General features: G+C 52.8%; 1 protein-coding gene across 1 annotated transcript in view; it reads right to left on the reverse strand.

Moving 5' to 3' along the window:
• The window catches only part of Hspg2 (heparan sulfate proteoglycan 2), a 96682-nt gene extending 76106 nt beyond the window's left edge, over positions 1-20576 (reverse strand). The window contains exon 1 of the mRNA XM_040756328.1: positions 20440-20576. Coding sequence (XP_040612262.1) covers positions 20440-20502 — 63 coding nt within the window. The 5' untranslated portion in view covers positions 20503-20576. The remainder of the gene's footprint in view (positions 1-20439) is intronic.
• Between the last annotated feature and the right edge of the window lie 2891 nt (positions 20577-23467).

Consider the following 23467-nt stretch of genomic DNA (forward strand, 5'->3'; position numbering starts at 1 on the left):
GGGAGTTTGGCTGGGGATGAAGGGCTGGAGTAAAGGTCTGTGGGTGGAACATGGGCTGGGGGCCCTATTGACTGTCCTGCCCACAGTCCCCTTTGCCCGTTGTGGCCACTTTTCAGGGGTCCTTCCTAGCAACTGTGAACTTGGCCTCCCTCAGGCCTCCCTCAGCTCACCACTCCCGGCCAGCTCTAGCCCACACGCCTCTCTCTCTCCTCTGAACTCTTACACACCCATAATTAACATTGACCATATTTTCCAAGGCAAAAACTCAAGAAATTGTGGAACAAAGGCTTTCTGGGCTGCTTCCGGGTACTGGAGGCAGCTTGGGAAATGTAGTTTAGATACAGAGGTGTTCAAATTACTGCAGCATGTTAATACTTCTAGGGAAAGACTAAGGCATTAAATGTGCTCTATTAACAAATCAGACATCGTTCTAGGAAGTGTGTAACAGCCACTTGCTAATTCTCACCGCTGGGTACTGAGCACTAACTAGCCACTTGCTAATTCTCACCGCTGGGTACTGAGCACTAACTAGCCAGTTGCTAATTCTCACCGCTGGGTACTGAGCACTAACTAGCCACTTGCTAATTCTCACCGCTGGGTACTGAGCACTAACTAGCCAGTTGCTAATTCTCACCGCTGGGTACTGAGCACTAACTAGCCACTTGCTAATTCTCACCGCTGGGTACTGAGCACTAACTAGCCAGTTGCTAATTCTCACCGCTGGGTACTGAGCACTAACTAGCCACTTGCTAATTCTCACCGCTGGGTACTGAGCACTAACTAGCCAGTTGCTAATTCTCACCGCTGGGTACTGAGCACTAACTAGCCACTTGCTAATTCTCACCGCTGGGTACTGAGCACTAACTAGCCAGTTGCTAATTCTCACCGCTGGGTACTGAGCACTAACTAGCCACTTGCTAATTCTCACCGCTGGGTACTGAGCACTAACTAGCCAGTTGCTAATTCTCACCGCTGGGTACTGAGCACTAACTAGCCAGTTGCTAATTCTCACCGCTGGGTACTGAGCACTAACTAGCCAGTTGCTAATTCTCACCGCTGGGTACTGAGCACTAACTAGCCACTTGCTAATTCTCACCGCTGGGTACTGAGCACTAACTAGCCACTTGCTAATTCTCACCGCTGGGTACTGAGCACTAACTAGCCAGTTGCTAATTCTCACCGCTGGGTACTGAGCACTAACTAGCCAGTTGCTAATTCTCACCGCTGGGTACTGAGCACTAACTAGCCAGTTGCTAATTCTCACCGCTGGGTACTGAGCACTAACTAGCCAGTTGCTAATTCTCACCGCTGGGTACTGAGCACTAACTAGCCACTTGCTAATTCTCACCGCTGGGTACTGAGCACTAACTAGCCAGTTGCTAATTCTCACCGCTGGGTACTGAGCACTAACTAGCCAGGCAGCCATCTAGCTGTGTGGTCCTGGGCCACTCACTTGACCTCCCTGAGCCTCTGTTTCTCAACTAGAAAATGGGAATAAAAATGACCATCTTGCTCAACAGAACAACCTAAGGGCTTTGCATCAGGCACTTATAAGGTGTGTCTTCACTTCCTCTTCCCTCTCGTCCTTCCCACCCCTCCCTCACATCCCCAAACCCACCACCAAGAGTGTGTTCCTCAGAACTACCTAGAAAAAAAAATTCTCAAGAGAAAGACACGGCCACAGAAAGTTCCAAAGTATCCCCAAAACCTGGGCCACCAAGGGCTGGAAAGGATCGCCTTTACTTATCGGAAGGGGCAAGAGAGGCACAGAGAGGGTTAGTAAGCATGGTTCGTGTGACCAGCAAAAGTCAGAGGGCCTGTTCAAATGCCATCTCAGCACTGCTGGCTGCTGGGGACACCGCACTTGAGCCTGATTTTCTTATTTCTAAAGCTCATGGCAGCAGTTCAGGGCAAAGCAAGAAGGCCCAGCGCCGGAGAGGAAGAGCCTGCCAGGGACATGATCGGGGAGGGAGACCCAGGGTCCTGGCTTCCTGGCTGCTAACACAGGACCTATCACCTTCCCTAGCCATTTCTTCCCTTCTTGGGAACACGGACTCCCCAAGGCCAGGATGAGGGTTTGGGGGTATGGCAGCAACTAGTGCTGGGTCTGGGGGTGAGATGGGACCTGAGACCCACCAGGTCCCAACCTCTGGGACTATAGGTGTTCCCTCCAGCATGCCACCCAGCCCCAGACAGAGCAGCCCAGAAAAAGTAACGGTAGGAATGGCTCGGGAGCTAGGGGTGCCTGTCCTTGGCAGGGAGAGCTACATTGCCGGGGACTCCGGTTACCGGAAATGGTAAATCTCCCTGCTGCCTGTCACCTCCAACTAGGAATGTCTGCTGCGGGGGAGGCGGGGCGGTGTGTCCTGTCCACCTGCCCCTAAATGCTCCAGGGACACCGGACACCTGGGCCCACTCTTTTCTCCCTGTCCTAGCCTTGGAGCCACAGGGCAACATTGTTCTAAGTCAGGAAGCTCTGTTGTAACCGACCAGTTGCAGGAGAGAGGCAGAAAGGGGGATCCCAGGAGATGGACATCACCCCTAATCCTAGTCTGCTGGATCAGTTACAGCTGGCTTCCGAGGCCCAGGTTGGGGTGAAGGCCTTGCTCTATTAGCTCAGCACACAGGACAACACAGTGTGAGTTCTGGGGTTGAACCAAGTAGCCTGGCTCTGTCACTTGCCAGGCAGATGACAGTGAGGAGGTCACCAAGAGCCCCTGGTAGATCTCTGTTTAACTCTTAGAGATGAACTCAAAGCATAAAGGACTGGGTACTGGGGTCAGTGGGCCAGCATGTAGAGGAAACAGAAAGGATAACTTCAACGGAGGAGCAGGTAAGGACAGTACCTGACTCAATCCTCTGGGGGCTGATACTGCTGCAGTGAGAAACCATAACTTAATACCCTAACACATGTCTGGGAAACGGCAGAAGAAGAAAACTGAGAGGGTGAGAGGCTGGATATAAGCTGGTTATCACGTCTGCGAGGGAGGGTCATAAGAGGAACGAGGGAACGGGTGCCTGCCATGAGGAAGGGCATGAGAAGTAGTGGCTGCATCAACCCTAAGGCAGAGGGGTCCAAGAATGCCCTGGAAACTCTCAGGGGGCAACTGCCCTGGGGGCTGGGTGCTCTTATCATCCCCCATTCCCCTGAGGACATGGAGGGACCGGGATTCCTCCTCCTCCCCAGAGAGGTGCTCGGGTACTGGTGTCCTTAGGTCTCTGGCGGGGAGGGACAGAATGGGTGAAATGTGCAGAAGGCAATGGAATCAGATCTCTGGTTTCTGCCCAGGCCAGCCTGGGGGCTCTGATAAGTTGTCTCTTCTTGTCAATTCTCACATCCTCTCTCCTCATGGACCATCATGGCCGCTCTCTTTTTTTATCTCCTATGGGATTAAAGAGCAGCCAGAAGCGGGGGTGGGGGGGTGGGGGGCATGAGCGGCTGGACACCAGATGAAAAGCTGAAAAGCTGAACCTCAGCTTTCCCACTGCCCTAGAAAAAAAGCCCCTCCCTAACAGGTATAAGTGTGAAGTAGAGACCATGTCCACCTGAACTGCCCAGGGTGGTGATCTCTAGCCTGGTTCCTAAGGGCCCACAACCCTGCCTATGCCTGCCTGGGTCTTGCCCCCACTCAGCACCCAGGACCTTGCCACAAGTGGCAGATATACCCCTCAGCTCCAGTACTCAGCCCAGGCCTAGCTCTCCATACTCAGCAGCAGCCTTTGCTACCAGGGTGCTTGAGCAGACCGGCCCTTGTGGGCACCAGGCCAGCACAAAGCCTGGCCAAGTGCAAACAGCACGCTTGGCGCCCAGGCCCAGGAGCACTGGAGTGGGAAGGATGCCCACTGCCCCCGTCACAACAAACCATCCACCCCGTTGAGGGGCCCAGGCAGCCGGCACCCTGCAGGGAGTTCAGGACACAACAACAGAAGCTTCTCTCCCTCCCCCTCTGGGAACCAGCAGTGGGAATCTCAGAGGGTCCAGATGCCAGCAGCTGGGCAGAGTCAGGCCCAAAGAAGTGAAGTGTCAAGGGATGGTGACAGGTGGTCACAGATGTTACCATTATGATGACATACCCTAGCCTCTGTGAGGGCATTGCATTTGGCCTGCCACAGCAAGAAGGACAGTCTAGGGTGGCTCCACTGAGGCCTGGGTGGCGCCAAATGGGACAGAGAAATAGTTGATGATGACCCCGGCAGCTCCTTGCTGAAGGCACATGGTACTTCCCAGAACACACCCGGCAGTTTTTTTGCCATGATGACAGGGTCCTGCTCCTACACCACCCAGTTAAGGGGCCACTTGACACATTTGACTACTGAGGACTTGCCACTAAGCAAGTGAACAGAGACACTATGTACTTCAAAATCTTTAACATTTTTTCACTAAGTTTCATATGGCTCTTGGCGCCATCACAGCCTCCATCTACAGAGGAGGAAACCGAGGCTTGCCCGAGGTCAAAGCTATGTATCTGGCAAGCTACTGAGGAGATGGGAGTGCGTGCCTGGCCCCAACCCAGTGCTCCCCACCCAGGGTTATTGTCGACGGCACTGGGCAAGCCTAACGGAAATCATACATGTGCGGGAGATAAGGCCACCTCATTAATCAAGTTATCAAGTCCCTTTGCCTTCCATCCCAATTCTGCCAGCTACAAGGACTATCTCACAGAGACCAGAAGTTCTGGCGGCCATTTATAAAAGGGCTTTGATTTTCTGACATGAAGAAAGGGCAGAAAGATGACGGAATATCCCAGCTGGTGAGGGTCCAAGTCCTCATGGACACAGGGACTTTTTCCTTGTAAGAACAGAGAGCTGTGTGTCCTTTGCATCACCCTCGATCCCATATGGGACACAGAACTGGATGGAACCCACTCTGAGGCTTTTAAATATGTGGTTCCTTCCTTATGGGGTGCTGTGACACCCCACTCTAACATGCCCATCACCCACGGCCAGCTCAGCGGCAGTCTCTACTTTGAGATCTCTGACAAAGCGGCCTTTCTCTCTCACACATCTGTAGGACTTAATTTCTACCTAACAGTGCTAGAGCCTGGGTCCTAATTACAGTCATTTGAGTTGCTCTCATTTGAAGCCAAAGTCTTTTGGGGACAGATGGTAGATTTTTGGGTTTTGTTTGTTTGTTTTGTGTGTGTGTGTGTGTGTGTGTGTGTGTGTGTGTATTTTTGAGACAGTATTTCTCTGTGTAACAGCCATGCTGTCCTGGAATTCACTCTGTAGACCAGGCTGGCCTCTAACTCACAGAGATTTACCTGCCTCTGCCTCCCAAATGCTGTGATTAAAGGTATGTGCCACCACCGCCTGGTTTTATACAATGTATTTTTATTGCATTTATTTATCGTGTGCGTATGTGATCACCCATGTTTGAGTGCATGCTATGGCAGATTTGTGGGAGTCAGAGGACAACCTTCAGGAGTTGGTTCTTTCTTTCCTCCACATGGGTTCCCAAGACCAAACTCAGGCATCTCATCAGGCTTGGCTGCAAGTGTCCTTACCACTCAGCCACCTTGCCAGACCTCAAACATACATTTTTAAAATAGATACATAGGTAGTTTAGTTCTTTTCTTTCTTTTCCTTCCTTTATTCCCTCCTAAACAAGACAGAGTCTTATTATATACCGCAGGATGACTTCAAACTCATGGCAGTCCTAGCATTACAAGTATACCACTATGTCTGACTTTATGCAATGCTGGGGATTGAACCCAGGGCCTTATGCATGCTAGGTAGGTACTTTAACATCTGAGCTGCATCCCCAGCCCCTGAAGACAGAAAAACTAAATGAAGAAAAGAGAGTGCCCCTTAGCTACATAAATAACGGTCAGCTTGGATCTATTTTCTGTATAAAGGGCCGACAGCTTTGGGAGAAACAGGATCACATTCGCACTGTGCCTCAAACTTTTTGTCAGATAGACTGAGTCTGGGACACAGCAGTGACGGGAGGGGACACAGGAACAAGGTTAACCAAGGCCCCTCTGGCTTCCTCCTGCATTCCTTCTTTTGCTTCCTTTCTATGAGAGAAGGCACTGTCACCACCACAGGCCACACCAGAACGATGCTCCTTTTCTGGGACAGGAGTACACTCTGGAAGTGACGCAGGGGGACACCAGTACCTGGGGGTGTCAAGTCTGGGGGTGAAGGAGAGTGTCCTGTGACCTCATTGGCTGTTCCTACCAGGGCTCTGACTCCCCATCCCTCTGAACCCAGCCCCTAAGTGGAGGGAAGGAGAGTATGATTGGTCCCTCCATGCCTTGTCCTGAGTTTTCACAGCATCTGCTCATTCCTACACCAACAGGGTGTTTTCCAAGATGAAACAGGATGGCCAGCAAAGCAGAGCTTCCCGAGACACCTTGGGAATCTTGGGACTGTTGGCCTCAGATTTAGTGGGTCTGGGCTGGGGCTGAGGCCACATTCCTCATGGTCTCCCAGGTGAGGTCGACCCCGCAGCTACACGAGCCACCCCTGCAATCAATCAGAAGACCACAAAGGGCTCAGGCTACACTGCGCCCTCCACAAAGGGCTTCTTTCAGTGGGCCACGAGGGCCAGTGGCCTGCCTAAGGCTAGAGAGAGGCAGAAGCAGGACTCAAGGCCAAGACTACTCATCCATCCTTCCCACGCATCATACAACCCCAAACCCCACCCCCGGGCAGGCAGCAGCCACAAGCATGGAGCTGTGGAGCCCAGCCCTCAACTCTGCTCCTCGCCAGGCCAGCCCAAAGAGTTCCATGGTATTACTCCCCCACTACCCCCCCCCCGCATGCGCCCCAGTTGTGGTTTCTGTCAGGTTCCCCTCCATCGCCTTATAAAGAGGTCCAAACTGCATTGTCATTTTCTGCAGAGCGACCAGCCTTGTGCTCACCCTACAGCCCCAGTGACCAGGCTCCTCACACATTCCTCCTGGAGCAACATTGCCTAATTTAACCAGAGCCCCTGCTCCCCAGGGCTCTCAAAATAGCAGTTGCCAGGATGGGGAAATGCCCTAATAGCCCTAGAATAGACAGTCTCCCCTCTTCCAGGCCCAGGGACCCAGTCCAAAAGCAAGCACGATGGAGAGTTGAGTTGGGTTCCAGAGTCACCCCTACCTGGCCCCCATCCCTCTTTCTTTCTTCCTTTAAAATGTGCATTGGTGTTTTGCCATGGAACTAGAATTATAGACAGTTTTAGCTTCCATGTGGGTGCTAGGAATTGAACCCAGGTCCTCTGGAAGAGCAGTCAGTGCTCTTAACCACTGAGCCATCTCTCCAGCTCCCCTCTCTCTTCCTGCCCAGGCTAGCCTCAAATTGTCTATACAGCTGAGGATAATGTTCAATTTATAATCCTCTTGCCACCACCCCCCTTCAGCACCTGCCAGGGCAAGAAGTGAGGGGTAGTCACTAAGGAGAGAAAAGGGCACTAGAAGCTGTCAGGGCGCCAGGGTTAGGGCAAGAGAGCCAGGATTGCAGGCACATACCACCGTGCCTGGTTTATGAAATGCCGGGGATTGAACCCAGGTCTTTGTGCATACTTGGCAAGCATTCTACCAACTGAGTCACATTCCCAGCCCCTCCCTGACCCTGTTACATTCAAGCAAGCTCCTTGGATGGTCCCATTCTCCCTCCAACTCCTAAGCCCTCAGGCTTTAGCGAATGGGTGGCTGTTGCCCTGATTACCCCACTAGAATTCAACTTTCACTTTCTCCTAAGTACAAACCCCTCAGCAGTAGTGATAGCAGCTGTCATTCCCCAGCCATTAATTATAGCCTAAACACTCCTGGCACTTGCAGAGTAGGGGTGAGCACTCCCTTCTTGGAGATAAAGAAGCATGTGCTCCAGATGGGGAGAGGACTTACCCAAGGTCACACAGCCCAGAACAGGCAGGAGGGAGTAACTGGGAGCCAAACCTCATTGTCCCAAACCTCCCACGGGGAACCACCTGTAGGAAATGGGCCTTGAGAAGAGCATGGAAGTTTCAATGTTAGAAGGAGCCTGTTTGCCTGGGATAATATTCTTAGGTATGCTCACACAGACAGTAACCACAGTTCACGATGATATTATGGCCTTAAGCTCCCAGGAGCATAAGCTGTGACTCAGAGTCCCCTTCTCCACCTCAGGGTCCCAGATGAGGACTGCCACATCAAGACAGGGAACACCCAGGCCGCTGACATGGTGGTTAGGGATGGGGAGGGCGGGCACTCCACTGAAGCCTGAAGTGATCATTAACCAGGGCAGAACAGGGTAGAAAAGTGAGGCGGAACTAGCAGCAAGCACCAAGGGGCCAGTTCTTCCCTGTCTGGGTCCGGACACCCTGCGGCCACATATCTAGGCCGGTGAGGCCTGGGGCACCAGGTCACTAGGCAATTAAGACTCACGGTTCACCTGCGGGTTCATGACCTGCACAGGAGGGCCAGCAGGTGCCTGGAGGGTATCAACACAAATGTCTCAGCAAGGATGATTATTGACCTGGGGCTTGGAGCTTCCCCAAAGTAAAAGAATGTAAACCACAGCACCTAGGACCAGACAACTCTTAAAGGAGACGCATAAAGTAACACCTCCTGTTAGGTATGGAAGCTTTGTCCTGGTTGAAGGTGATTTATATGGTCAAAACCCTTCAAAGTAGCTCTTACACGTCTACCTGACAGACTAGGCTCAGGGCGGTTAATCTACCAGCCTGAAGGCAACAGTACCATGTTAGAGCCAGTGCCATGCCTGCTTTTCCATGACACAGCCTTGAAGAAGAACTTGTAGAACTTGGGGGTGGGGAAGCTGACAGCCTAATGTTAAAGGGTCCTGGGGGCTCTTCTCCGGAGCGGAGCGAGTGCCGTATTTCTGCCTGACTAGTATCCTATTTCTGGTTTGAGTGATCTAGGCTCAGACCCCTGCCCAGGCTCAGAGAGCTGCGACAGGAGAGCGGGTGCTGCTGGAGACAGTGCTCACACCTTAGGTGTCAAGTACAGGTGGCTCCTGGGGCTTCTAGTGTCAGCTAGGGTAAGAAGTGGGCCTCAGAGGGGGGGGGGAGCAGAGGGACATGGGAAGCTGTGAGAGTTAGGCCTGCTGGAGTGTGACAAGCAGGAAGGTAGGACCCCACCCCCCAGCCCCCACACTCATCCCAGGGGAGGGGGGGGGGCCAGGTCCTCAGCCCAGGAGAATTCCCTCCAACTGCTCAGGTGAAACAGAGGTGAGGCCTAGGTAGGCAGCAGGCTTTGATCTTATCATGAACATTCCTACCTCAGTGTCCTGGTTCCCTCCCCTTCCCTGGCCCACTTAACCCTTTCCTGGAATTTTCATACTTCAGTTCCAGGCTTGAACTCACCTCTGCCTCCCCCATCTAGGAGAAGTGAGAGAGAAAAGTGGAGGGCCTGTGGGGATTCTAACCTCTTCTTTCTCTCCTTCCTTCCAGGGTCTCGCTGGCCGCCTTTAATCCCAGCACTCAGGAGGCAGAGGCAGGCGAATCTCTGAGTTCAAGGCCAGTCTGGTCTACAGACCAAGTTCCAGGACAGCCAGAACTACACAGAGAAACCTTGTCTGGGCGTGAAAGGTGTTGCTAAAGACAGGGTCTCATCTAGCCAGGCTGTTCTTGAATTCATTAATGTCCACCTCCAAGTACTAGGATTCCAGGCTTGGGACACCGTCCCCAGCCGTTGTCTTGGTTTTGAAGACAAGGTCTATCTAGATTAGTCCAGACTGCCCCAGAACCTGAGCTCCTCCTGCCTCAACCTCCAGAGTATTGGAACTATTGGCATGCATCACCACACCTAGCCTCCTGCATATTACTGGGTCCTGAGGTCTGACAGCCACTTCCCATCACCCTAAATGGACATGCCCAGACTCTGTATAAACAGCCCCTTTGTTTTTCAGTGAACCAGCATGCTCCCATCCTTCCCAAGGATCTTCTCCTCTGCCCTAGCAATCCCAGGCCCCCTCCTCCCACCAGCTTACTGTGGGGGGGCACAGAGTGAGTGAATAGTGAAGGGAAACTGAGGCACGCTTGAACACTCAAGACTCCTCCAGGCCTCTTCCTGGCAACCTCCTCTCTCTGCGCCTGCAGGACCTGGTATACAGAAGGCACTTAAGGGAGATTTGTAGAATGAATGAATGAATTGGTCCCATTTTGTATCTGGAGATTAGGTTCCAAGAAGCTAAGGTTTGCCCCATGCCGCTGGGAGTCTTGAGATTAACTGCCAGACACCAACTGTGACTGTGGCTGTTTGCCCAGCATCAGGGACCCACAAGGCATCGAGGTAAGCCCAGGGGTCAGATCACCACAGGACCAACATACAGGACAGGACAGATTCAAGGATGTCTCAGGGTGCACAGAACAGGCCCAGAGCCTCATTTGCTTCAAGGCTCAGCACCTTAAGGGCTGGCAGCATCAAGGAAGGAGGGTATGTCAAGAGGTAGTGGTCAGGAGGGTGTTTATTCCAAGAGGTAATGGTCAGGAGGGTATTTATCCCAAGGAACCACCTTGAGCCTGAGAACATTTTACCACTAACTCCTGGTAGAAACTCGAGTCCTTTACTCTGCCATAGGCTGGAGGAGGACTAGAGAGCAAGAACACAGCCTACTGCCAGAGCAGGCAAATGGAGGCTCAGCAAAAAGGCTGAAGCGTGGCTATGGCCAAGGGGAAGCCAGGCCTCGACCTCTTGCCTACTTGTCTGGCTAGGTGGGTGGGGGATGCTGAGGTGGACGTTCCCCTCAGCTATCTTGGGGACTTCCTCTCATTCTTTCCTCGGTTTTAACAACTCTAGCAGTAGGAAAGGGGTCCTTCCTTCCAGTTCCTGCACATCCAATACAATGGGGACAATAGGATCCAGGCTGAGGGGGGCTGAGGGGACTGGGAGCTCTGCCCGATGCTTCCTCTTCCCTAAGCATATCCAAAACCACCCTGCTTTCAGAGACACTTCCTCCAGGAAGCCTGTCCCGATAACAGGTGCCAAACTGATCTCTTCCTCGTCTGACAACTTATTGTGAATGACTGGCTTCTGGGCTGCACCGAGGCTCTTGTACTGCCTCTCCCAAGCCTAAGGTTCCTGCAGAGCAGGAACCCAACCTCCAACTCCTTCCAGGAAGTGGGGATGCTAGTCTTGCCTCTGGCTGTGGGATCTTGGGCAGGCCATTGTTTTTAGAGCTACTCCTCCATCTTGGAAATGTAGTATATACCCAACAATGTTAGGAATGATAGATGAAAGAATGAGTCAATGCACAGATGTCCCAGATGTCTGAATGACAGTTTGGGACTCATCTGTATAGTCTATGTGTGTCTGTACACAGTACAACACTCAGTCTCTCAATACTGATGGTACACAGGCTGGCTCCACTCACAAGACTCAAGAAGCCCACTGGGAAGCTTGGACCTGGCAGAGAAGCATACATAGTGCTCAGTCCCGGAGGAAGCCACATGCCTCAACCTGGGGAGCTTACCAGGGTTGAGATGGAGGTCTGGGGGAGGGGAAAGATAACCACATTTGAAAAGCAGGAGCCAGTTAGACTCATGTAGCCAACATGCACCTTGCTCAAAGGTTTGCTAAGAGGGACCTGCTCCCCTCCTCCAGGCAGCGCTCCTAGACTACCCCCTCTCGAACCATTAAACTTGACCCACTGAGGAAAGAATGAAAACTGGGGAGTCAGAGGACCTGGGCTCCACTCCTAGGGGTGCTACAGGCTGAGTGAATGCTGGACCACTCTGTCTCATTTTGCTCCTCTGAGAGGAGATAGTCCAAGGCCCACAGCCAGCAGGGAGGGCAGAATGAGATGATGGCCAGAAAGAAAGGCCCTGTGCCAGGCTGCCTCTCCAGGGTGATAGCTTTAATCAAGAAGGCGTGAACACCACTAAACACAGCCTAGCGACTTAGGCGACCTGGGTCAGAGAAGGGACTAACCTATCCTCTGGGAATTGCCCATCTCTGTTCTTCTGGCGCTAGGGTCAGAGGAAGGCAGAAGGCAAAAGTGGGTGGCGAGCTGTGAAAGTAACAGAGGTCACCGGGGCTGGGGTTTATGAGGCTATGGTCGCAATGCACACCAGCCAGCCAGGGCTCCAACAAGAGGCATGATCCCAGTTCCCAACTATTTAAAAACTGGAACCGCCAAACATGGACAGGGATGAGTCAGCGGTTAGGAGGGGCTGCCAGGAGGTGGGGGCTGGGCTGGCCTCTTCATGGGAGAGGTGGGCTGGGAAGGGGCCAGAGGCAGCTGGGAATTCCCAGCCTAGCCCCAGGAGAAGCATCTGTGGAGGTCACCCCAGGCCACCTCTGAAGCCCTCCCCTTGCCAAGCCCCCTGGCTGCCTCCCCTTCCCAGTGACCAGAAGTTGAAGAAGCTGGGAAAGATGTCAAGAGTTAAAAATGAAACACCTGGGCGTGACCCACCCTGGTAGGCAGTGAGGGCTGTCTGCTCCACGCCTCGCCCAATGGGCAAGATCACATCATGCACTCCTGTGTGTCCTCTTTCTCCCTTGTTCTGCTGACTCTGAGAGCCCATAAGGGCCAGATTCAAAGCCCTGGCAAAAGAGGGTGGGCTACAGCCTTGTCCAGCACTCCCTGAGCAAGGTCCTGCATTCTCCAGGCCTAGCTTGGAAGAGTGATCATGCTGGGATGGGGTTCCAGGACGCCCCCTCTCCTGTTCCTCTCAAGATGCTCAAACATCCTCTCTGCACCCACGGGAGCCATTTGGCCACACCTTCTGTTGCTCAGAGCCTACCGACTGCACACAGCTGGGAAGGAAATGGATTTATCCAGAAGCCTTAGCCTTTCCCAAGCCACACCCTGGGGTGTGACCCCCCACTCTTTCCCCCCTCCAGGAAGGAGCAATCAAGAGAGAAGGGTGGACTCTGTCCTGCAGCTGTGGCCTCAGTAAGGGACAGATCAGGCACAGTTGCATCTGGGGCTCCAAGCCTGCAGAGGAAAGGCAGAGGGAGACATGCCTTCAACAAGCTTGGGGTTCTTCCCACCCCGTGGTTCAGAGAAATAGGACATGCCATGCTCTAGGTATTCTATATCAGACAGCATCCTGGCCTGGTACTGCATCGGAACAAATCTAACAGCAGCCACTGGCTATCCAACATCTACCAATTCCAAGTATATCCATCTGGTCAACACATGACTACAACAACACAGGCAATGCCTATTTCAAAACCGATCCAAGGCTCAGAGAGGTCCAGCAACTTGCGCAAGGTCACACAGCCAGTCAGGAGTAAGCTAAAGAATTGAAAGCAGGCTTGTCTGAGCTCGCTACTTACCCTGTGCCACACACCCAAGGGAAGATGTACCAGTGAGGACAAAGACAAGGGAAAGAGGTTAGAATAGCTCATCCCATACCCTCGAGGCCACAACACATCTCAGTGGCTGGGAAGCTAGCTCATCTGAGTCCAGGGCTAGAGGAAGACCCTTACCAACCCTCCATAAAGCCATGACCTTAATTACTGGACCAGTGTCTGCCAGTCCCTGGTACACCACAACAAGGAAAGCCATGTCCCTGACCTCATAGTGCTTCATAAATGCATTCCCCACAGACAACAAATCAGGGTCTTGGCGGTGGGTTCTGAGGACTCCCTATTGACGAGTTCTACAAGTGGATACAAGTGCCCTCCACTCTGTCCCCAGGTTACCACAGAGGCCCCAGCCCGGGCAGAAAGGGGTTCAGTGGCTGGAGAAGCCCAGAGGCCACTGGCCCTTGGCATTAGTCAGTTACCCCCAGCCCACAATGTCCCTCCACTACCTATCACACTTCATCTTCCTCCATGCAGTGCCCTGGGGTCGTCCCATGGTTCCATGGCAGCTCTAGCCTTCTGGATGCTCAAGCCTGAGCCTCTGGAGCCCTCTCAAACTCCACTCTTTCTACCCCACACACTCCCAGTCAGCCAGTCCTCTGAGTCCAACTGTCAAGACGTATTGGAGAGTCAACCACTTCTTTCCATCCATGGATCTGGTACTAGCTCCAACCATGTCTGGTCTGGGTTAGAGACTCCTTATTTTGCCCTTGACCCTCACAGTAACTATCGCCATCCTGTTAAGACACCATGGCTGGATAACTAGAGAGACAGCTCAGCAGTTAAAGGCACTTGCTGCTCTTGCAAGGGACCAGAGTTTGGTTCCCAGCACCCACTCCAGGCAGCTCAGCCATCTGTAACTCCAGCTCCAGGCGCTCCAACGCTCTCTTCTGGCCTCTATGTTCACACACACACACACACACACACACACACACACACACACACACACACGCACGCACGCACGCACGCACGCACGCACGCACGCACGCACGCACACACACACACACACACACACACCCAAATAAAAATATTTTTAAAATGCACCAAGGCCCTTCAAAACCTTGGGACTTTGCCACAGCCCCGTCTGTGCCACCCAGCCTTTCACTGGCATCTCACTACCCACCACTTCAATGGTGCTGTCCCACAGACGTGCCAGGCACATCCCCACCTTCGGGCTCCTTACTGGCCGTGCCCCTATGCCCTTCCCCAGACATCTGCCCCCCCCCACTTCCTTCCACTCTCCAGAATGTGTTATCAGGGCTTTTCCTACCCCACACCATCACTCTACACACCCTTCTCTGCTTTATTTTCCCCTCTGAGCAGAGCTGGCTTCTGTACTGGCTAAAGCACAAGACACGGAGGGGCGAGAATTTGACTTCTTTGGTTTTCTGCTACAAACTTAGCATCTAGAACAGGGTCAAGTACAGAGACGATGCTCCATAAATATTTGTTAAATGAATTTTAAGTGTCATACACACCCACCGGCAGCTGCGGTCTGCAGACGGTTTTACCAGCCCACAGCACTGGCTCGCTCACCAGTGTAACCCACACTGGCAGCCTCTGTATAGAGCGCATCCCCGAAAATCCAGAGCAGTGCCCCAAGGAAGAAAAGTGCTGGTCCTGGGGCTGTCTCAAGGTGCCCCAAACGTCCCTGGGATGCTAGGATGTCCCTGCGGCCCTGGCACAAGCAAGCAGCATGGAAAGGGGAGCGTGATTCTGGTGTCGGCTCAGACTCACATTCCCAGGCTTCAAAGAGCCACCTTGTTCTCGGGGCTTTCATGATGGTACCCCCCAGCCCAGCCACCCCTGGGCAGCCACGAGCCACACCCCTCTCAAGGCCTTTATTGACACTGCCTGACGCCACCAGGCTGGGTAGTGAGGCTGGCGGCTCCCCACGAAGCGAGTTCCACACATATTTCTGGGTTTCAGTCAGCCAACTCCAGGCTCTAGGATCAGGAGGGGGTGGCAGGGCCAAAGAGGCCAAGGCTAGGGCTGGGGTAGCCTTACAACAGGTCAGGGACCCTCAACCTGCTGGGGAGCTGAGTCTTATTCCCCATTCTCCTCCAGCCTGGCCCTCACAGCTGGAGCTGGACCAGGACACAAGAGGAAGGCCAGGGCTGGGAGCCCACCCCTTCCATCCCAAACTCAGAAGGTCCAGAACTCAGAGGTCTGGCCTCCAAGTTGCCTATGATTCATCACCCATATCTTTCCAAATCCCACCCCCAGCTCTCACCCCAAGGCCAGGCAGTCCTTAGGCCTTTTCAGACCCATCCTAACCTCCAGACCCCAGGGAGTAGCCAAGGAACAAGGAAAGCTCCCTTCAGGTCAGTGAGACCCAGTCCATATTCCTCCCTCATCATCACTGGTCAGAGACCATTCACATCCTACAGACCTGGTCCTCAGAGCCTAGGCCCTAGTGGCAAACAACTGTCTGCAGGGCCTCAGGGGCAATTAACAAGCCTACAAACGACTACTCCAGAGTCTAGCTCCTGGCACTGCCAGGAGCCATCCTGACCCCGTGTTACCACTGTGCCTTGCTTGAGTTCTTACTGATAATGACATCAGTGACAAGTTTCATAAAAATGTGATGGCGGAGACTGGGAGATGGCTCAGTGGATAAAAGGCCTGGATATAAGCCTGAAGACCCAAATCTGATCCCCAGGACTCCTGGGTAGGAGAGAACTGACTCCCACAAGTTGTCCTCTGATCATCACATGTGTGCCCAGCACACACTTAATAAATACAATAAATTTTAAGAATCCAGCTGTGGTTGCAGGCAAGTGGGACAGCGGGTAGTGTCGGGGGAGCCGTGCCTGTCTTCAAACTTGACTCTTCTGAGTAAGCAAGTGGGCAAATCCCTTAACCTCTCGGTGCTTCCATTTCCTCTGCTCAGATTCTAGGGACCATACTAGTCTCCATGGCTCAATGCATCTCAACAAATACATTTACAAAGCATTAACTATGCCAGTTAACAAAAGCAGATGGAGTAGTTACCTGCACTGAGCCCTGTCAGTCATGGATGGAGGAGGGTCTTAGGAAAGTATACCCTCTCACAGCTGAACTTTTGGCGTTGATAGATTCTGGGAGATGAGGAGTCTCTGTCTTCAACTATGTGCCAACTGCTGAGCCCACCAGGCTCCAACAGATAGTTCCCAAGCCATGCTCACACAGATAGCGTTGGCAAACTCAGTGGGTCACAAAACAAAACAGACAGCAATGTCAGAAAGAGTGGGGGGAGAGATAGATAGGGAAGACAAGAGAGTAGGGGTGAGAATGGCTAGTTTGTATTATATATGTGTATGAAACTGTCAGAGAACAAATCTAATTAATAATTTTAATTTAAAATATTTGAGCATGACAAGAAATGAATAAAAACAGAGAACAAGCAAAACAAATAAACAAACAAAAATCAGGTCAGAGGGCCAGTGAGATGGCTCAGCCGCTAAGGGTGCTTATGGTCAGGTCTGACGATTTAAGTTCAATCCCTGGTACCCGAAAGATAGAAGGAGAGAACCAATGACATCAAGTCCTCCTCTGACCTCCACCACACACACACACACACACACACACACACACACACACACACACACACACACACACACAGAAAATAAATAAATACACTTTTGAAAAAGCAAACAGATGAGGTCTTGCTTTCATGGGAGTTAAACAGAGCAGAGGAGATGAATAAACAAGTGAATAGATTCACATTAGATGGCGACAAGAAAAAAAAAGCAATCGGGCTGAGGATGGAGCTGGGCATGGAACCTACGATTTTATATGTGAGAAGCCCTGGGTTTGATTCTCAATACTGCCAGGGGAGCAGAGGGATGGGAGTGGGTGAGTTTGGACTAGGAGCAACAGGGCAGAATTACCAAGACCTGAGAGGAGGCAGAGGGTACTGTGGATTCAGGGACATGTGTTCCAACTGAGGGAAAAGCAGATGCAGAGGCCCTGAGGTAGGAGTGTGTTTGGCACGTTCAAGAAACGGAGCCAAGCACTGCAGCTCAAGCCTGTAATCCCAGCACGTAGACAGGCAAGGCAGGAGGGTCAGGAGATCAGGGTTATCCTTTACATAGTCAGTTTGAGGCAAGCAAGTCTGGGATGCATGAAACTCTGCCTAAAGCATACCCCCGAAAAGGCATGGAGGAGGGTGAGAGAAAAACAGCAGGGAGACAAATGGACCAAAACACAATTACATACACATACCAATTGTCAAAAAGAATTTTAAGATGTTTCAAAAAGAAAAAAAAAAACTAGCAAGGGAAAACCCAAAACAAATCAGAAACCTAGCAAAGCACAAGAGAGGAGAGTGGACAGCAGAGCCCCGGAGGGTGCAGGCACTGTGGTTCCAGCTCTCAGTAAGGGGGGGACTAGTGAGCAGGGAATAGCAGAAGCAAATGTGAGAATTTGCTGACAAACTTAGCATTGCTCAACCAATGGTACTGAATACATGTGACCCATCTATAGTACTTTGCCACTGCCTGGCCGACACCCCAAGATCTCCCTATCTGGCCCTTACTGTCTTCCAAATCCTGAACCTACTGGCGTTCAAGCACCTTTTTAAAAACCTTCTCCCAGACAGAGACTCAGGCCCACAGATCCTAACTTGCCTGTGCTCATTCTGAGAACAGGCCTGGGCCAAGCCAAGCAAGGCCCAGACGACTCCTCAGACACCTTGAACTCAGCCTAGGAGAGGGGGTGGGGAACCACATCCCTAAAGATCTCTGAATCCCCGACCCCTGCCCAGACTGTGGGGATGGTCCTGAAGCTTGATGCACGAACTCTTTCAGTTCTGCCCTCTGCCTGGCTCAAGTCTGGAACAAAGGGGGTAGGGTAGCCAGCTGTGTGGAGGGAAGGGCTGAAGTCAATCCAGGAAGGAGAAATCCCCAGCTCCCACCAACAGTCTTTCTCGAAAGGAAATCCAAGGCAGGCAGGAAGCAGGTATTTCAGTCACTTCCCTCCTCAGCCTGGAAAATACTGTCATTACTCTAGCCACCCCTCAAGACTCCTATCAACAGCGGGGCTGGGTCCAAGAAAGGAGGGCTAAAGTAGGAAGGAAAGGGTCAACAGGCCAGGGCAGGTCCTGAGTCAGCCAGGCCTGGTCCCATCCTCTCCCCTGAACAGAAATTACTCCCCCACATAATCACAGACCACTGTCCCTGCCTCCAGTGAGGCTGGCTCCTAGGCCCCTGGTAGGCTGCCCTCCCCCACCCAATGATTCTGCCTAGAATCGAACTGAAGGGCTGAAGTGACCAAGAGCAGTGAGCAAGGCTTGCTGGGACAGAGGGCTGAGAAACTCATCTTCCTGAAGCTGCACTGGCTGGCGTTTCCACTCATTTCACAGATGTGGACACTCAGACTTGAAAAGATGGGACTAAAACTGGGTCTACAAGACCCTTAAGGCCAAGCTCTTCGGGGCAGTGGGGCCCAACTCTGAGCTTGGGTGGGCCAGTGATGACTTCCACGTGACTGCTTGCAGCATCTATAACCCCAGAGCTGCAGGGCTCCCTGTGGTCTCCTTGGAGTCACAGTCTACTAGTCTGAGTCCTAGAAGGCGTGGAAAGGCGTGCCCCAGTCCAGCCAGACCACCTCGAGGCACCATGTGCAGCGCACAATGGCTGTGCAGAAAGAATCTTCCCAATGAATGAGCCTAGAGGACTCCAGTGACTGTCACAGAGTGCTGCTCAATTAAGATCTGGTGAATGAGCAAGCGACTAGGGCAGCGGTGGCAGTCAGAGAATTTCGGGAGAATTCCTCCGGCCCTCAGCAAACAGTTCCACCCACCACTCCTACCATTGTGCAGTCCACGATCAGGGGAGCCCTCAACAGGGGACAGAGCTGAGGGAGGTCAGGAAAAGATAGCACTCCAGGGCTAGGTCACTGCCTTGGGGAAGGGAAAGTCAGTTTGAGGAGTTACAAGTTCAGGCTGAATGGGGAGCAACCGCAGTGTCCTGCATTGTAGGCTTGGGGTGAGAGGCCAGACAGAAGATTAAGGAAGAAGGCTGCTTAAATGGAGGGTGGGGAGAAGAGGTGCTGTGTGGGTGGGGCAGAAACAGTGAGGGGTCAGGCCTGGTGGGAGGTTAAGGAATGACTCAGGAGGACAGAGGTGAGAGAGAGCCAGCCAGGCAAGGACAGAGAAACAGTCACTGGGTAAACACTGGCCCAGTTGGAAAAGTCACCCTCTTGGCTCTGAAAACAGAGAACAGGGATGGAGACTGTCTAGGAGCACCTGGGCTCTGTGGCTCACCACAGCAGGTCCAGATGTACCCCCACCCTCATCTCTCACCCTCAGCCAGTCCATCAACTCCTCCCAGCCCTCCTTGAGGTCACTCAGGTCCTCTGGGACTCTCCTGCCAAGTGCCTTCTAGGTCTTAGGATTCCTGACTCAAGAGTTCCCTTCTCCTTGTGGCCTCCTGTGAGCTCAGAATAAGGGCTGAACTTTAGGGGCACACACTGCATCCCCCTTTGGAGACCTGGGAAGAATGCCGGGGAAACTCATGGGTCCACTCATAACAGGCGCTGTACCGGGCACTCATTCCATTCAGGCCCAACTGCCCTGAGGCTACCCATTCTAAGTTCCCTTTACCCACGTGGGACTATTGCCCAGAGGTTAACCAGCTCTCTCCAGGTGTTACCGAGACTCAGTGCAAGGCAGTGATTGATTTAGCTCATGGCTTGGAGGACTCCAGGGTGCAGGGGTGCTGCACACAAGCTTCAGTTTTGTTCCAAGTTTTTACGTATGACTGCCTGATTATAGTCTCCCCAGAGGACAGCATGGTAAAGTTCCAACGAAGACTGACAGGGTCCCCATCATCACGGAGTGCCCCTTCTGCCAAGTTGGCAGCGGGAAGGGGTAACCTTGTCCTGCCAAGTTCCCACCCTGCTAGAAGTTTCTCCGTCAGGGCCCCGAGAACGGCAGGCCGAACCAAGCCCAGAGACGACTCTAAGCCTGAACAACGTGGCCGGCGACCCTCGGGTTTCCAAGATTTCAGGGGCGGCCCCTGACCTCCACTCTGGGTCCCTGGGGCGTCCCCTAGGAAAAAACCCCACACTGTTGGGTGGCGCTGGCCAGTGCAGCCCAGGGTCCTGCGCGGGCGCGGCCGTCCCGGGCCAGAGTCCCAGCCCAGCAGCCTCCGGTGTCCCCGCCAAGTTGGCGCGCGCCCCCCGCTCTCGGCCCTTGGCCACGCACACTCACCGCAAGCAGCCGCGCGTGCAGCAGCAGCCCCAGCAGCAGCGCGCCCACTGCCCGCCGCCCCATGGCCCGGCCTCGTTCGCTGGCTCGCTCGGCGCCGCCCGCAGCCACCCGCTCGCTGTCCTGCGGAGTCCTTCGGACTGCTCGCCTCCCCCCTCCTCCGTCCCCGCCCTCCCGCACACTCCCCGCCCCCGGGTCTCCGGCTCCGCCCCCGAGGCGCCAAGTTCAGGAGCCCTAGACCCCACCTCCAAGTCTCTAGCCACGCCTCTCAAGGCCAGGCTCCGCCCCAGAGGCTGCCCGTCCTGGCCCTCTAGGTCCCGCCCCCGAGTCTCCAGCCACGCCCCCACAAGAAAGGCCCCGCCCCCTCCGTGTAGGCCCCTGCCTCCGGGCTGCTCGCTAGGCTCTGTGGAGCAGCGGCGCGGCGAACTGTGCCTTTGTCTGGGCCCCAGTCCCCCTCGGTGTGGGCTGAGGCCCAGCCGGCTCCACGCCAGACGTGGCCTGGAGTGTGGGATGAGACTTGGACACCGCTCGGTAGGGCATCGAGACCTCTGCACATAACACTCCTTCACAACACGTGCTCCACTCTGAGTCCACAGCACACAGCTTTCCAGGGGGGTTCCACATCAAAAAGTTCCAAGTGCACTTTGCCGAGCTTCGGCTTCAATTTAGTTTGACTTCGTTAAAATCAGTCCTATTGCCTTGGAACAATAAGGTGTTGGACCCCAGGGCAAGTGCAAGTTGTTGCTTGCACAGCTCATATGCACCTTTCACTAACAAGCACTTGCAAGACTTCTCAACCCTCACACACACTCAGCTGCTCACATCAACTTCACGTTTGTATTTACAGTTTTTATGTTTCTCCAGACTCAAGTGTCCCAATAAGCTACCAAGCATCTTTTATTTATTAAATGTTTGTTTTGCGTACATGTACACAAGTATGTGTGTGTGTGTGTGTGTGTGTGTGTGTGTGTGCCTGCATACATGTCATAGTACACATACGGAGGTCCGAGGAGTTTTGGGAATTGATGATCTCCTACCATGTAGGTTCAGGGGATCCAACCCAGGTAGGTAATCAAGCTTGGTGGCAAGCCATACATATATGTTTTCCCACACAGGTTCTTCACATATTTTACACTAGGGCTTATGTGCTTTTTCACACACTCATCAGCCTGTATAATCTACATTTTCTCGTACATTCGTCCCAGACCTTGAGTGGGTGCTTGATACTGAACAAGATGGCCCTCCTACCCCTATACCACAAGACAATTGGAATCATTCATAGACTCGCTCTGATTCACATAGACCATTCCCAGAGACACACCAGTTCTTATGCCCAGGTTCATACAGACAGGCTCTGCTACAGACCAGAACACTCAGGTGTTCTTGGTAAATCATGGTCATCATTCCACTTCTGCTGCAGCCCATGGGCAGACACACAAGCCTAGAGCCTGGGGATGTTTCTACCACCTACCCAAGGCCCCTTTTCTGACTGAAAATTTCCAGGCAGCCCCAGGCTAATGGGTGGAGAGAAAAATAACTGGAGTGTGTGTGTGTGTGTGTGTGTGTGTGTGTGTAACTTTGAGGAAAGCCCTTTGAGTAATGATAGAGGGAGGAGAATACAAACCCAAGTTTCCATTGTTTCCTGAGAGTTGCTAGGTTCCAGAGACTCCTGGCCGGCTTTGCAGCCAGGAGTGAGGTGGGCTGTGGACAGAAGGAAATGCCCAGTTCACTGGATGGCGCCAGCCCTGTCCGGAAAGCATGTTCCCTGTGATAGGGGCCAAACACTTAGGGACCTGAGAAAACACTGACATCCTGACTCTTGTTCCATAGAGACCCCATCTCCAAAAGACTGAGCTCTTCTCTGCCCTGTGGGCATAACTATGGGGGCCCCAACTCAGAGCGTTAAGAGTAGAAAGAACACCCAAGTGGGCCTGCCAACGCCCTGGCCTCGGCCCAGACTCCAGCCACAGCACCTAATAAGGTCTGTGTCTGCTCCTGGCAGGGCGTGGGACAGACAGAGAAGGCATGCCCGCACAGTCGTGGCCCCTAGTGGTCCCTGTTCTGATGAAGGAGACAAAGGAGGACACAACCCTGCCTCCACCATCTAGCAGGGCAGACCTGAACAAGTCACTCAGTCTCCTGTGTCAGTTTTGTGTAGAAAGCAAGGGTGATCCTGACTTTCCTCACAGTGAAGACTAAAGTGTGTGTGTATGTGTGTGTGTGTGTGTGTGTGTGTGTGAGAGAGAGAGAGAGAGAGAGAGGGAGGGAGGGGGGAGGGAGGGAGGGAGGGAGAGAGAGAGGGAGGGAGGGAAAAGGGGAGAGAGGAAAAGAAAGAAATGCCAGGCCAGAGAAATGGCTCAGTGAGTAAGGGTGCTTGTCACCAAGCCTGACTACTTGGGTCAGATCCCCATCTCTGGGACATTCGTGATGGAAGAAGAGAATCAACTTACTCTCTGACCTCCACATATATGCTATGTATGCTATGTGTGCTTCAGCATGAATGACCCCCCCAAAAAAAACCACACACATACACACACATAAATAAACAAATTTAATTCAGGCTGGAAAGACGGCTCACCCGTTAAAGCATGCACCACTTTGTTCAGCACCCATACTAGGCAGCTCACAAGAACCCGTAGCTACAGAGCCAGGGGCTATGATGTCTCTGAGGAGAGCGCTGCGCTTGTGTATATGCCCCCAGAGTACACACATGCATTACTTAAGAATAAAATAAACATTTTAAAAGTATTTCAAAAGCTGAGGAGGTAGTTCAGCTGACAGAATGCCTGCCTAGCATCTGGGAAGGTCTAGATTTCATCCCCAGCACCTGATAAGCTAGTGGTATTTTCCTATAATCCCAGAACTTCTTGAGAGCTGAGATGGAAGGACCGCCATAAATTCAAGACTAGCTTGAACTACATAAGACCTTGCCCCAAAAGAAGAAAAGAGACAGGGGAGGGGGAGAAGGAGGAAGAGGAGGAGACGTATAGCTAACACTGAACACTGAATAGGAGATGGTCACTCTGTACCG

This window comes from Mesocricetus auratus, unplaced genomic scaffold (assembly GCF_017639785.1).
Source record: "Mesocricetus auratus isolate SY011 unplaced genomic scaffold, BCM_Maur_2.0 Super-Scaffold_100014, whole genome shotgun sequence".
Lineage (NCBI taxonomy): Eukaryota > Metazoa > Chordata > Mammalia > Rodentia > Cricetidae > Mesocricetus > Mesocricetus auratus.